The 16069-nt window shown below is 40.0% G+C and overlaps 2 protein-coding genes across 2 annotated transcripts in view; both read right to left on the reverse strand.

Moving 5' to 3' along the window:
* Positions 1-1077, reverse strand: part of LOC308096322 (MAP kinase-activated protein kinase 2-like) — a 30655-nt gene extending 29578 nt beyond the window's left edge. Inside the window, exon 1 of the mRNA XM_080443722.1 lies at positions 336-1077. Within this exon, the coding sequence (XP_080299848.1) occupies positions 336-620 (285 nt within the window). The 5' untranslated portion in view covers positions 621-1077. The remainder of the gene's footprint in view (positions 1-335) is intronic.
* Positions 1078-2705: 1628 nt separating this feature from the next.
* Positions 2706-15240, reverse strand: LOC308096321 (RNA-binding protein 39-like). Its single transcript, XM_080443721.1, is given in 17 exon segments — positions 2706-3253; positions 3640-3718; positions 3851-3956; positions 4230-4320; positions 4455-4541; positions 5768-5972; positions 6612-6677; positions 7204-7341; positions 8338-8490; positions 9314-9431; positions 9724-9771; positions 10476-10772; positions 11518-11567; positions 13289-13291; positions 13294-13359; positions 13574-13630; positions 15068-15240. Coding segments are annotated over 16 exon segments (1659 nt in total). The 5' UTR covers positions 13625-13630; positions 15068-15240; the 3' UTR covers positions 2706-3152.
* Positions 15241-16069: the final 829 nt, after the last annotated feature.

Below are 16069 nucleotides of genomic sequence, written 5' to 3' on the forward strand. Positions count from 1 at the left end.
TTCCATTTGTACACTCTCAGAGTTATGGTGGTCCATTGTCTAATGCATGGGTTCTCAAAGTGGGGTCCGGGGACCCCCAGGGCCCTATACACACACACACACACATCAGCCATTTTCAAACAATCTTGACATTCTTTGAAAAAGTTTGAATATTGTTGACATTTTTAACACCACAAATCTTGTATGGGGTCCCTGGCACACAATCTTTTCAGATGGGGGGGGGGGGTCCGCGGTCAAATACACATGAATCTAGGGGTCCTCCTTGGCATGAAAAGGTTTGAGAACCACTGATATAGCAGCACTTAAGTTAAAGATGGGGGAAATAAAAACGTTACCTTCAATGCACACTTTTCTCCATCGTCTTTCCTGAATATCTCCAGGACTTTGCCGTTTATTCCCATCCCGAGGACCTGACTGGTCACTTTGTAATCGTCCGTGATCGCGTTCTTCCTGATCAGCAGCGGGTTGTGAGGCTTGCAGAAGAACGCCGGGAACATGGGAGCCTGGTTATGGTTGAGGTTTGTTGGCCCCTGAGGGTGAGGCCCCTGCTGTAGGCTTAGGGGCCCCTGGATGCCGCCGGGGAACGCCGCCTGGTTCTGGTTGGGGACGTTCGACAACATGGTGGTGGTGGCCGGGTCCGGGGTTGACTCACTCTGTTACCCGATAGGTAGTTGTAAATAAAAGTCCGAACAAACTCCCCGTTGTCTTCCTAAATAATAAAGTAACACCTACGGTGAGTTAAAAGCTAGCTAGGCTAGCTTTAAGAGCCGTTTAAACTCATGTTGTCCTGGCATGGACCTGCTCTGCTAGCCTAAACAACCCTCTGCTGTTAGCATCGGTTCCTTCTCCAACAAGACTCTTTTACTTTCTGCTTGTCAACAGCGTCCCGTTTCTCTGTGGTTTGTAGGTTCTTCTAGGTTCTAAAGTTGTGAACCCGGGACCTAAACACTGTCTGTCTGCTACTGAAGCACAACGTCGCTGTTTTTCCTTTCTAGTACAGTGTCAGAGAGACAAACTAATGTCATTTATCTGTCCTCCTACTGACTCTCTCTGTCTGTCTGGACAAACTTCACTCAGGCCACCTGCGCTTCTTTTACAGCAGTGAGTAGGAGGGTCCTGGGCCTGTTACACCGAGATTGGTGACTTGTTGAAATGTTGGGACTCCAGGGGGCACTGATTGGGAGATTAATTGTCATCTGGATTGGAAGCAAAGTGGTAAAGGAGTAGTTCACCCCAAAAAATGATATATTTTCTATCAACTACACCAGTGGTTCTCAAACTTTTTCATGTCAGGGACCACCACAATTATATGTATTTGGCCACGGACCCCCATCTCAAATATTTAGTTCTAGGGACCCCCCAGAAGCAAAGATTTGAGTTAGAAATGTTCTATAATAATATAGAATATATATATATATATTCAAAGGTTTGCACACATTTTCAAGCTCAAGCTATGAGCTTGTAGATCTGCTATTTTTGAATAGCCAAAGTGTAGCATAATGCTTTTTAGCTCAAATCAAAAAATGACAGATCAGATGCGTTCCAGAGTAGTACACCCAAAAAATGATATATTTTCTATCACTTGCACACCCCATGAAGCCTTGAATTCATGGAGATTTGTTAGTTTTTGTCACAGTCCCGATAATTTGATGACCGGTGGAGTCGGTATGAGACTCTTTGACTTCAAGGCTTCATGGGGTGTGTAATGGATAGAAAATAAGTAATTGGGTAAACTACTCCTTTAAACGTGACTGATCTGAGTAAATGAAGACTATTATTGATCCCCTTTATTGAGATATTAAGGTGTCTGGTCTTAGCCCATGGTCATAGTAGCAACAGTATATGAATTTATGATACATAATTAAAATACATGTCATGTGTATTATAGGGCTACACACACGCTCACAACTGAGCTTGTAGATCAGCTACTTGCACACATTTTGCCTCTTTCTTATATTATTTGACAATTTGGCCAATGTTGACCAGTTCTTATAGCATCATTTGTTGGTTACTTTTGATGCAGTAATGGTCCTTTGACTGTCACTTCACTGTCACCTGGGGAACCCCCTAGGGGTCCCAACCCACAGGTTGAGAACCACTGGTCTATGCTACGAAATAGGAACAAAGTCCGTTAGTTCGTTTTCGCAGCCACTACCGCATGACGACTTGCAATCTGTGGCGTCTGTCTGCAGAAGAACATCACTTTTTACAAACAGAAATGATAATTCACATGAAGGACGCCAACAGTTGTATACGAGACTTTTATTACAAATACATATTGATATCGACTCCAGTTGTGATAAAACTTTCAAAGGAGAACATTACTGAAATTAATTAATTACTAACAAAATGTGACTTCTAGCCTTCTTCACTCAAGCTTATTTGTACAAGAATATTGAAACCTTAATTTATTTTCCTGGGGATGGGGGCCATCTATAATTTTTAAGTTTTGTGATTTGTTAAGTGTTGAAGCTAATCAATGTATGACTAGCAACCAGGGAACCGGGTTCTTGATAACTGACAGTCAATATTTAATGTAACATCTTGCTTGGCAGTACAAAAATATGTTATTAGAGAACAATTTTTTTTTCCTGCTGTGCATACATCTCAATGTCTCCCGTTTTCCTGCAACATGATGGGACTATTTCCTTTGTTTTTTGAGTGGGCCACACATTTTGATTAAGAGACCTCATACAAAACAAAGATGACAATTAAAATGCTTTATTTGCACAGAGATTTTTTTATAAACCGATTCCATAAAAAGAAAATAAAGAAAATAAAATAAAACTGCTTTGGGAACAATTCCGGGCCTTCCTGGTCACTCAATGCAACTGCCTCAATAAATCCTAAACAAAACGATATAAAACAAGCTAATGAGTGTTGTAAGGCAGCTACTGAAGCAGCCTGTATGTAATAATGGTTTTCAAACGGTACTGGGATTCCTATGAATCTTGAGTCTTTCTGTTGTACCTTCATGGGCAAAACCCCCCCCAAAAAACTGAAATAGAAATACAATTTAGAACCTGCCTAAAGTCTCTGTAGTACAGGAGCAACTGATAATTACTTCACAGCCACTGTTCAAAGATTTCAATGTATGAAAACAAATGTATGTACATTCATCTACTATATCCGGTACCTGGCCCAGGTACAACTTATCGGCGTGACGGCATTAAAAGCTGCTTTGCCGTTACTGAATCGGGGAAAAGGTTGTGGTACGTCGGCAGGGGAACGTAGGCAGCAGTAATCATTTTCCCTAAAAGAGAGAGCAGAAGAATAATCTCATTAAATTCCATAATAATCTGCCAAGTACAATATTTGCCTCTGAGATGTAATGGAGTAGAATTAAAAGAATAGAAAATTGGAAACAATCCAGTGAAGTCAAATTACCTCAAAATTGTACTTAAGTACATTACTTGAGTAAATTTACTTAGTTACTTTCCACCACTGTAGTTTGTTGACCAGGGTCAGCTTTTTGCCGAAAATAGCCTCAGTTCTCCAAGCTCTTAACGCATCGCGGTACGTTGAGAGCTTGGAGAATCTGCAATTTTTATTTCCCCACCAGAATAGGGACACTAGTGTTCCAAGTAGTTAAGACTGAAGGTAGATATGTTTTATTTTCATCAGATTAACAATACATACCTGCAAACCAGCGGCCATGAAGTGCATTTACAGCGGCCATCGCTGTTGGTATTGAGGGACATTTCACATATACATTTCCCTGTACGAGAAAGAGAAAAAAATAGGAATGAAATTGGCATTGTTTTTCTGAGTTGTAACATGAGTGAATCTACTAAGCTAACATGACCCCAGGGCCCAGAACCATGCGAGAGGTTATTAGCGATCCACTCACTTGAGCAGAGTTCCTGTCCACATAAATGTGAACGATTCCACCGTGTTTGTTGCATTCCTCAGTGACATCATCTTTGATCTCATTATCCCAGCCAGGTTGATTTTCTCTGGAAAATAAAAATATATTTATTTATATGTGGCTTCACAACCATGGAAAAAAAAAATCTATTCTGGGGCGAAATGTCACAAAAATAGCTCATCTACAAGGTCGCTGAGCAATACTTATTATTTTCTCCTCTTTATCAGTCAAAACATTGGTTATCTGTGAGCTATGACTCTCCAAAAAATCAGCGATCTATGAATTTTCTAAAATTGGTTATCTATGACTCTAAAAGACAGGATCAGACACCAAACTGTGTAATGGGTTAGGTAGTACTTACGACTGTGGGTTGAACATGTTGGACAGCTGCAGACAGTGTGTGGCCAGAGGCTGGGCTGGCAGGTTCATAGCTTGGACAGGGGATTGAGCAGCTGGAGAGTTAGTTTTGCATAATTAGTTGCATTATATCCCGCCCGGAAAGTGCTCTATAAATAATCTTTGTCAGTCGAGGACATTACAAAGAGCTACTGAGTGAACATAAAAACCCCAAAATGATCCATCTAACCTGCTGAAGCTGACATGCTTCCAAATGGAATGGAGCCACTCATCTGTAGGGCCTGTTGGGCGGCTGGGGGAATCTTCAATCCAGTTCCTACAGAGAGAGAGAAACCACATATTTTTATATATATATTAAAAAAAGGAGAATAATATTCAGCTTTCAAAATATTCTCTGTAAGCCAAATTCAAGACTACATGATGATGACAAACCCAAGCTTCTAGGGTCGGGTATCACAATTCTGTTTAGCAACTGGAAGCAAGTGGTGGGATTAAACTAGAAACAAATTACTGTGTGCATTTCAGTTCTCTGGAAGTGGTTGCTACGGCTTACTCTGTGATTATTCCTGTCTGTCTGACACAGACACATACCAGCACGCACCTTTGTAAGCTGTGACCATCATAACATAAAACTTTGGCGGTGATAGTTTGGTCTGCCGAGCCAACAATGCCGAACACAAAGAGTTCTACATTTTGGGTGTATTTCACTAAAGAAAAAGATTGAGGCAAAGTGCAAATTAAAGTATTAAAATCCATGACTATAATGTGACATGTTAACACAACATGGTTTAACATCTAAAAGTCCACAACATTAAGTCTGGGGCAGATAATTGCCCACAGACAGCGAAACAGCATCACCTGCTGCCATGGCTGGAGATTACACCAAATGTCAAGCTTAGTAAAGTTGTATAAGGTCACAACGCGTTGCAACGTGATGCGCTGCAGGCATGTAGATCGGCTACTTTTGGCAAAGGCATTAGGTGTAGAGGGGGAAAAGGCGGTCCAAGTACAGAGCGAAATCAGGAAAATAATCTAGTCTAGTGGGTTTAAGCAGTTAACCCATTAAGACCTGGAACGCATGTGTCATTTTAGATTTCTTTGGCTATTCAAAAATAGCAGATATACAAACCGAGTACCGCGCTATGAGCTTGTAGATCTGCTATTTTTGAAAATGTGTGCAAATCTTTGAATATATTTTTAAACTTAAACATTTTGTTACTCAAATCTTTGCTTCTGGGGGTCCCTGGAACAGAATATTTTGAGATGGGGGTCTGCGGCCAAATACATATCATTTTGAATGACATGAAAAGGTTTGAGCACCTCTGATATAGAAATATTTTCAGAAAACTGTTAGGATTTAGAAGACATTTATATTATCGGCCTCGGGATTAATGGGTTAACTAAAAGAAAATATTTAGGGGGGAAATCTTCAGACTGGAGTTTTTACTTTCTTTTATTAATGAATAGTGTATTGTTGACATTTTGCAGCGGTTCATTCAAAAATAAAGTTTGGTAAAAAAATTGAAGTGTGCTATAACTCACCCTCTGCCAGCCTGGCCATGAGCTGCAGACGGCCCGTGGTGCCCAGGTCGATGCCGGTCCTCTCCAGCTCGTCGTTGTCTAGGAAGGAGCTGGCGGTGGACGCGTCCGTGCGCTCTGTAACGTGGCCCACCTTCATGGGCCGCCCGGCCAGCTCAAAGCCGTTCAGTTGTTCCAGTGCCTTTTTTGCACACTCTGCATCGGCAAACTTCAAAACGAACGAAAACAATATTAACCCTGGAACGCATCTGTCACTTTTTGATTTGAGCTATAAAAAAAAGCATTATTTTACACTTTGGCTATTCAAAAATAGCAGATATACAAGCTTGTACAAGCTGCTATTTTTGAAAAATCTTGAGAATATGTGCAAATCTTTGAATAAATATTGTTTTAAAGTTTTAAACATTTTTAACTCAAATCTTTGCTTCTGGGGGTCCCTGGAACAAACTATTTTGAGATGGGTGTAAGCGACCAAATACGTGTAATTTTGGGGGTCCTTCACATGAAAAAGTTTGAGAACCACTGATATAGTAACATAGGTTTTTTCAAAAAACAGTTTGGCTAGTTTGGTTAGGATTTAGAAGACATTTGTAGAATCGGCCTCAGGTCTTAATGGGTTAAGCGGCAATCACAAATAAAAGAATACTACATGGTGCAGCCAAATCTCATCTTGTACAATATTGTCGCTACCTTTGTGTGGCGCTCTTGTACAAAGTAGGACATTAATTTACCAAAACAAAAAACATCAAGTTGAAAAATGGATATAAAAAGGGTTTCTACCTGAGAGCAATGATATTCGATGTCTATAATGTTCTATGTAATGCAATGTTGTATAGTATAGACATACCGATATGAAGCCATATCCTTTAGATCGTCCAGTTTCACTGTCCATCATCAGCTGGATGCCTTCAATCTATTGAAGAAAAGCAGTTCATAAGATTATAACATGAATGTGTTCCAACTCTGGAACAATGGAGCGGAGCAACTCTCGCTTTCAAAAAGCCAAATCCTGAAAGCTGCTTGTGCAGAGTGTCTCAGTTTTCTGGCTACTAACGTTTCAAAATGTTAGTATCGGAAAACTTTGAAAGAGCAATGTTTAGGAGATTGCTTTTCCAACTATTCTGTTCATCCTACACATCTGCACTAAGGATTATTTTGAAGTTCAAATACTTCTATTAGTTCAGAATTCCTCCATTTAACTACTTGACAGGGGATTATATTTTTGGTCCCCTCCTTTCCCTCCTGTAACTAAAATCTCTTCGCCGAAAACATCCACGAGCTCAAAATGTCTTGTAGATCTGCTATTTTCGACCATTGATCACCCGTTATGAAATGGGATACTAGGTTTCACATGGTTAAAAAAGAAATTGGCATTTGGTGCCCGGTGCGAGGCCGTCAGCGGTACGGCGCCCGACTCTCAAATGTTTTCTCACACCCACCTTTCCGAAAGGTTCAAAGATCCCTCGCAGCATGTCCTCTGTGATGTTGAAGTGTAGTGAGCCCACGTAGAGCCGCATGGGCCCGGCGCTCCCCTTCTGCAGGTTGTTGGCCATGGCTGCAGCCCTGTTCTTCTCTGCCTGCAAGAGCGGAAGCAACAAAGAGTTGTTATGTGCATGGATTGAAAGCAAGATAAACTTGGAATGAAAATGTTTGTATTTGTATAAGTCCTATTTGTAAAACAGTATGAAAAGTCTGCCATTTTCAGCAAATGTTCCTCCCAGAATAGGGATGGTAAGGTTCCAAGTGGTTAAATATGACAGAGAACCTTCACAGACAGACAAAACATCCTAAACTGCCCCAGCCCGTTTAACCCATTCAGACCTGGAACGCATCTTTGGGTCATTTTAAGATTTGGCTATTCAAAAATAGCAGATCTACAAGCTCATAATGAGCTTGTAGATCTGCTTTTTATTTTTTTGTGAAAATCTGTGCAAATCTTTGAATATATATTTTTTAAAGCGAAAATTTTTAACTCAAATATTTGCTTCTAGGGGTCCCTGGAACAACATATTTTGAGATGGGGGTCCACGGCCAAATACAAATTATTTGGGGGGTCCTTGACATGAAAAAGTTTTGAAAATACACTATTCAAAACTGTTAAGATTTAGAAGACATTTGTAGAATCCCCAGAAGCAAATATTTGAGTTACAAATGTTCGCTTTAAGAAATATATATTCAAATATTTGCACACATTTTCACGATTATTTTTCAAAAATAGCTGATCTACAAGCTCATAGCGCGGCACTCGGTGCCGCGCTATGAGCTTGTAGATCTGCTATTTTTGAATAGCCAAAAGAATCTAAAAATGACACAGAGATGCGTTCCGGGTCTTAATGGGTTAAAAACAAGTTCCCCAATGAAACTGTCGTTGAATCATTCTAGCATCTGTCGAGTGAGTGAAATCCTGGCTGCATTTAGTAATCACTTTTTAAAGACTATAATATAATGTTATTTTCGTATCCATAAAAAGCTAATACAGTTTCTACTTATACATCAGACAGGCTAGAAAGAGATAATAATGCACAGTGTGTGTGTATATGTAAGGTGTAATGTCCAACCATACATACATGTACCTGAGAGGCCTGGACGATGATGGGAACCCCCAGGAGCCTTTGTCCAGTCAGACCGATAGCCAGCGGTACAGAGGTGGCCTCCAGGAACTCGATGTAAGCGATGCCCTTTGACCTCCTTGAGTTTCTGTCTGAGATCATCCTCACATCTCTTACCTAGAGGAAGAAGCAGCGACAGCAAATTAAGACATCTCAGTAGAGTATCTAAAGACAGTATAACAAAAAGCATAGGGCTGCAGCTATTTGAGTATTGCCGTGGCGACTATTCTATCGATTACTTTTTCAATTAATCAAATATATATATATTTTAATTATACTGTAAGTATAGTATATCTTTCAGTAAATCGACTTTTTTTTATAATCAACTAAATTGAATAACCATAAATTGTTGTACAACTGTGTCATGTAAAAATAAAACCGCAGACCTACAAGCTTACGAGTCGCATTCTAACGTAGGGATGGGACGATAATTGTCATTGTCAATATAAAAAACTGCTCACAATAATCGTATCGCAGAGATTTAAATTTATCGTGAAATTGTCCTCCGTCATGCACTAGGATGAATTAGCTTTTGTTGAGCTGCAAATTCAGTACCACTTAAACCCTCTATACGTGATAAAAACTGACCTGTAAAGAGTGAATTTGGTACGCTCTTATTTCACTCTACACAAATCGATTTGCCAAAAATAGCAGATCTACAAGCTCAGCTTTGTGACATCCCCCCCCCCAGAATAGGGAGTGTTGGGGGTTAAACAAAAGTGGCATTTTAAGTTTTAAGCATATTTTGATTAACACAATATCGTTAATCGCAATTATTTTTGCCACAATAATAGTGTCATGTAATTTTCATATCGTCCCATGCCTATTCTAACATGTATATCTGCCATTTTCACTAAAAGCTATTATTTGTACTAATCGGATAAGTGTATCGGTTTGATTAACTGTTGCAAGCCTAGAAGAGCTGCAAATAATAACATACCTTTCCAACAGCAGAGAAGAAATCCTCTAGGTCTCGTGGTCTGATTCTTGCAGCGAGCTGCATGCAGAAAACTGTGCGGGCATCTCTCTCCTCCGGTGTTAAATTGTCAATTGGTTGTCTGAAAGAAACAACGGAATTACTACCACAGACATGCACCAACTACTCAACTCTATATACTTAGTTGACCAGGGTTCCCCCCCAGGCCTCTCTCTTAACGAAAACAGCCGATCCACAAGCTAACGTGACACGTTGTGAGCTTGTAAATGGGCTATTTTCGCCTTATGTTCGGCCCCAGAATAGGGACGCTAGGGTTCAAGTGATTAACACCCAGCTTAACGCATGCTATGTCAAACTAAATATTCACGGCTATTACAGCTCCCAAAAACAACAATGAAATGCTTGTATCTCACCTTACTGGACTCTTGTCTTTTCTGAAAGGGCTTCTGGAACGTTTGCGGCTGGAAGAAGATTTGTTTCAAGTTAATACTAGAGACATTAAAGCATAAACATTCACACACATAATATATTACCGTTTCCCAACACTTAATTCTTAATTTGTTGTATTTTGTTGCTGTCAGGCAGAAACCCTTTATCTCCGTATTTCACTTTTTTGTAAATTAATGCCCTACTTCGTCATACAAGTGTTGCACGAAAGTAGCAAAACATTGCCGATCCACAAGCTCACAAGAGTCTGTGAGCTTGAAGATCAGCTGTTTTTGATTTTCTTGTTTTAAGTTAAATGGTTTAATGTGTCTGCTGTTTTTATGAGCGTTGACCCAATGAAAAATATAACGACAGCTTGTGACTAAATAATAACTACATTGGAACACAACAGGTTTAGACATACAAGATTTTCACCCAACAGCGACAATGCCTTTCCAGACCTCAAAGACATGTCTCAATGCCCTGCTTAAGAAAATAGTAGAAGGCGACATGCCATGGGCTATATCATGTTTAACCACTTAAACCCTCTAAACTTAGCAAACTGGACCCAAATTGTCTCTGTACTTTTTTCACTCTACACCAAATCTCTTCGGCAACAATTGTAGATCTGCCATTTCTGGACAATGTTACCCCAGAATATGGATGCTGGGGTTCAAGTTAAAGGGTCAAATAATAATTACTACACGTGATGGGCTATCATGTTTAAAGGCCAACATACAAGGGGCTCCTGCGTGCTTTGTAGCGCCCAGGACGCTCCTTGCTGCGGGAGCGGCTGCGATGGCCTTCTTTGCTGTGGCCTTCTTTGCTGTGGCCTTCTTTGCTGTGGCCTTCTTTGCTGTGGCCTTCTTTGCTGTGCCGCTCTTTGCTGTGCCGCTCTTTGCTGTGACGTTCTTTGCTGCGGCTTCGCTTTTTGTGCTCTTTCGGACTCTTGCTTCTCCTTCGGCTCTTCTTCCTGTCCCTGCTCCGGCTCCTTCTCTTGGTCGGGCTACGACTCCTACTCCGGCTCTTCTTTTTCCTGGAACATTGATGCATTCCATGGCAGTGAGTTACAAGAAGGAAAATTGGCTGAATTTATACTTGGTGCACGCCACCGGTTATATTTTAACACATTCAATCCAGTAAAGCATCTTGTGTCCTTTTAGATTTTAGCTATATATATATATATGTATGTGTGTATGTGTGTATGTGTGTATGTGTGTATGTATGTGTGTGTGTGTGTGTGTGTGTGTGTGTGTGACACACACACACACACATATATAGCAACATAAGTTTTTCAGAAAACTGTCAGGATTTAGAAGACATTTGTAGAATCGGCCTCAGATCTAAATGGGTTAAAATAGTTACGTTTGTCCTGACATTTGTATGTTTGTCATGCAACAAAATATTTTTTTTAAATAAATTGTCTTCAATGAACTGAGTACACAGGACCCCAATGGAAACAAGTCATAGCCTTTTCTTGGGTATGATCCTATTAGCAGACCTTGTATTGAACTGTACATTCCTGTGCTTTTTTTTGCAAACTGCTAATAAAGTATTCAATCAGCCTTCATACAAGCCTTTCTCCTTGCAAAACTGTAATATAGCAGGTATTCAATTACATTTTCTTTTTCCGTTTTCAATTTGCAATTGATTGACAATGTGACACATTGCTCTACAAATAAACACACATCCTCCCCCCTCCACAAAAACATACAGAGAAGCAAACAAACATTATAGGAATATAAATATCGTAAGGAAAAGAAAAGCAAATGCAAACTCACTTCTTGCTGCGCTCTTCATGTCCGTTTGCATGAGAGGACTTGATGTCATCCTAAGCAAGGTTTGATAGAAGAACATCATGAGGACGGAGGTGAAACATTTCAAGTCGTGATGGTAAAGGGGGGGGTTGGGGTGGGACAAGAGAAAATGCACAATACATTACAATTAATACTCAATTCACACAATAATGTCCCCCCCCCCTAGATTCCCTTCCTACCCCAAGTCTCTATATTACACTACATTGTTGAGTAACTCAATGCTACCAAACAAAGTCATGATTTATGGGAGAGCAAATCCAACATTAGCACACTTCAGTTAAGCTTTAATCATTATTTGGCCACCTTCCCCCTTTCCCCCCGGCTTCTAAAAGGTCGTACCAATACCACTATCTGTGCCTATAAGACCCCCGTGAGGCCACACATGGGCCCACGGCCACTAAAAGAGATCCTGTGTGGTTGACGTTCAATCCAGTGATCTTCACCCATTTTCGTTCTTGGACTGTAAGGGCTCGATGCCACCTCTGTCACACATCTCGCCCTGAAGCAAACAGGGATTCACACTGCTTAGTAAGGTCGACTCCCAAAATTTGAAAAGAAATAAAAAAAAAGGAAAAGAAAAATCCACTAGATCAGCCACATTTTAAAAACTATTTTTTGCCGTCTGTTGTCAAAAGTGAATTGATGCTATCAATGTAGGCATTTCATTCAAACAGGAAGTGATGTGCTTACTGAAAAAAATCTTAACTTTACAATAAGATGGAAGCTGAAAAGTGGTATTTACCAACCAGGTAATATATACATGTCTCTTGGTGTTCATGTAGCATGCAAAGTCAAGATGCGGATTTAACAGTCTGACAGCAATTATAGTTGACCAAGGCAAAGAGGCAGTATTCATATTTCATAGCCAAAAGCATTTATCCATTCACCTTTATGTGGCTTAGATTTACTGACATTGCTCTCTTGTCAGCATAATGAAGCTACAATTGCTGTCAGTACACTTTGGCACACATGTAAGATAATCCCATATAGCTTCATGTTAATTACATGGTGGTAGTTCTAAAACTACTGCAATATATATGATACATACGACATTTAATGTAGTTTAAAGACAGTAGACAGAGGAATGTTGTTATGTCATTCAAATGTTTTTGATAGACAAAAGAGCAATGTGATGCAGGCTACATACATGTGTCACTTAAAGTGAAAATGACATTCACTGACCAGGCTGATGGAGCCAAGTGATAATGGACTAACAACAGTGCGCAGGGCTGGGCCATATGACTTTTAAATTAATATCACTATTATGTCACACTTTTGCCTTGATTACATTAATGATATAGTATACACATTTATATACAAAAGTGAAAATACTAGTAGATCTACAAGCTCACAACACGGCGCGATTCAACGTGTTGTGAGCTTGTATATTGGCTTGTCGATTAGTTTTGATCTACAATTAAATAAATGATCCTCCCCCCCAAAAAAGTCAATTATTCGGTTATACTGTAAGTCGGTTATTGGTTCAATATACTTCCGGTTAATTGCCCAGCCCTAACAGTGCGCTTTTTTCTTTTAATGACGGTGCTATGCACATTTATACATGTGAATACTGCCTCCTTTGCAAGAGAGGTATAATGCGCTCATCAATCATCCATTGGCATTCACCTTGTTGCAACTTAAATAGGTGATTGTATGTTTCTAAAAACTTGAGCCTCTTTTTAGCCCTAGCAGGGGAACCACAGTACATCAACACATTGCGCAATAACTACCTTACTTTTTTTCACAGTTCACACTGGAATCAAAGGTGAATTCATGGTAGTAGAGGTGAGATATCATTAGGCAAGTCTATAAAAAGAGATAGATGGGGATTTATTCATAATTCTGTATAATGCGTTTGAAAGAGTCAACACACTTACTAACACCACATCATTGAATGCACTATTGTTCGGTAAAGGAAAACTATCATAGCAAGAAGTAGTACAAAAGGTCTCAACTTTTTTTTTTTTTTTTAACAGGTTAACAGTGAAGCAAGGCCTGGACTGTGTAACCGGCAACCCACCTTGTGATATGGAGCCTCCAGCATAGCCTCGATGTCTAAATCGTCATTCATTTTGTCCTGTGAAGAAAACAAAAAACACATTTAATACTGCGTTGCTTTAATACTAGAACCCTCTAGACCAGTGGTGCTCAATATTTTCAGGCCGTGACCCCCCAAAATAATCAAATTTGAACTGGGGACCCCCCCCACGCTGACAACAAGCACTTGGAGTTGTGTCATTCAATTTAGTTTGACTTGGTTCCACATATTGTGAAAATAGCAGATCTACAAGCTCACAACACGAGGCGTTGTGAGCTTGGCTATTTTCCCAAGGTTTGCCTCTTTCTTCCATAATTTGGCCAATGTTTGACCAGTTTTTATAATGTAGTTTGTTGATTATGTTTGATGCCAGTAATGCTCTTTTTTTAAGATATTAAAAAGTCCTTAAATTGTCACCTCACTGTCATCTGGGGACCCAGACCCACAGGTTGAGAACCACTGCTCTAGACTTAATAGTAAACTGGACTCGAGTGGCTCTGTACATGGACCTTTGTTTCCCCCCGTCTACAACAGCACCGAATCTCTTCACCCAAAATAGCAGATCTACAAGCTCACAACGCCCCGTGAGCTTGTAGATCTACCATTATTGGCTAATGCCTCCCACCCACCAGCACAAGAAATATGGATACTAGGGTATAAGTGCTTAACCAGACAGTCAGACAGCCAGGCATGTTCTAAGCATGGCCGACTGTTTCTATCCCTGGAGGGCACAGGATATAAAAAACTAAAATGTAACCCAGAGGGCACAAATGTAACCAAATGGAAACTTTAAAAATGGTCACACGTGTAACCTGTGAGTTAAATTGAGAGATACACATTTCTAACCCTGCCGTACAGGTAAAGGTTAATGTCTGGCTCTCCAGTCCAAACAACATTGGATCCAAACCTCAGAGTCTCTGCGTGGGGCCTGTTTCCCAATTCCCCCCCCCCCCCCCTGAGACCTCGGTACAATATAAACTAAATAACTAGTGTTTATAGATCACGTTATCATCAGACATCATAACGCCATCTGAACCTAGAATAAGACCTTAACCCACACTATGAGATGCAACGTGTATGAAGTTATATAACCCGCTTAAAACAACAATAAACAAACACAAACACGGAAGGAAACGCACTCCAGTTCCTTTACAGAGTCTCCAGTCCAAACATTAGCAGGCTGTCGACGTTATAAACACGTATTAACTGAAGCTTAAAACTACGTTTTTGGTGTCACGTTTATTTCCATCACAGCTAAATTGCTTAAACATAGCGAGATGATTAATAATAACCAGCTATAATTACGCTGAGGCGTCGCGGTGATGATTGATATTAGCCAGAATTAGCAACTTAGCATTGTAAAAAAAAAATAGCACCGATGCTAGGTTTAGCCTCAAATGCTAAAGCCTGGCTGTATCCTTTTCCGGTTAGTTAGACAACTAGTTATAACTATAGGTGAACTAAAACACTGCTCACCTGTTTAGAAAGCGACAAATGGGTCAGAAAACCAAAAGATGCGGGGTTCTATTCTCCTAGAAGAGGCTCGTCTCGCTGTTCCTCCTCCTGTAGACGCGTCGTGTATCTCCAGTGTTTCTTCTCTTACATGCTAACGATGCTAACCCTCCATAGCGTGCGTGATTCTGTTTCTGACTGGGCTTCGTCGAAATGGCGCTCCTCTACGCGAGAAAGCGCGAGACCTTGCATTTGTAAGGCCTTTGGATTGACGGCGATGTATCGCCACCTAGCGGCGACTAGAATCAGAATCAGCCAGTGTTAATTTTGTTGACTAAGATTTAAAAGACTAAGATTTTGATATCTAGTGAGTCGACTGAGATTAAACAATTTCATATGACTAAAATAGGACTAAAACTAAATGGTGTTTAGTTATTTAATGGTTATTCAAAAGACTAAGTCAGAAGAATTTGCTGTCAAAATTAACACTGGAATCAGCTTTATTGTCAGATCACAGATGTACAGAAGTAAAAAGAAAAAGTGGGTGAAATTCGTTTTCGTGCATAGTTCTATCGTTTTGTTATTTCCCAAGAAAGGGAAGAAGAAGAGGGGGGGGGGGGCAAGGGGGAAGAGAGATTTATCAAAGAATAAACAAATGATCTACATATTTCCACATAGTACCTGAGATAAGATATAAAGGTGTGTGAGCATACATGATCAGATATACTATGGATGTTAGTTAAGGTGCTAGAAAAACAGAGAGACAAAAGTCAGTACGTTGTTGGATTAAGGTGCAAAATGTCAGTGCGTGTCGACCGTATAATCCACTTAAAGTTGACACTGGTATAATCCGCAAGTATAGGTCCATGAGGAAGAGCAAAGAAAAAACTTCTAGAAACTAATGCCTATTAACCTTCATTTGATAGGCTTTTTTTCCCATATATATTCTTTGGCATTAGAAATGTTTTTGTATTTGCATTCCTTTATCACAACATATTTCATCCTGGTATGGTAATGCTGTTATTG

The sequence above is a fragment of the Gymnoscopelus braueri genome, assembly GCF_963280865.1.
Source record: "Gymnoscopelus braueri genome assembly, chromosome: 12".
NCBI lineage: Eukaryota > Metazoa > Chordata > Actinopteri > Myctophiformes > Myctophidae > Gymnoscopelus > Gymnoscopelus braueri.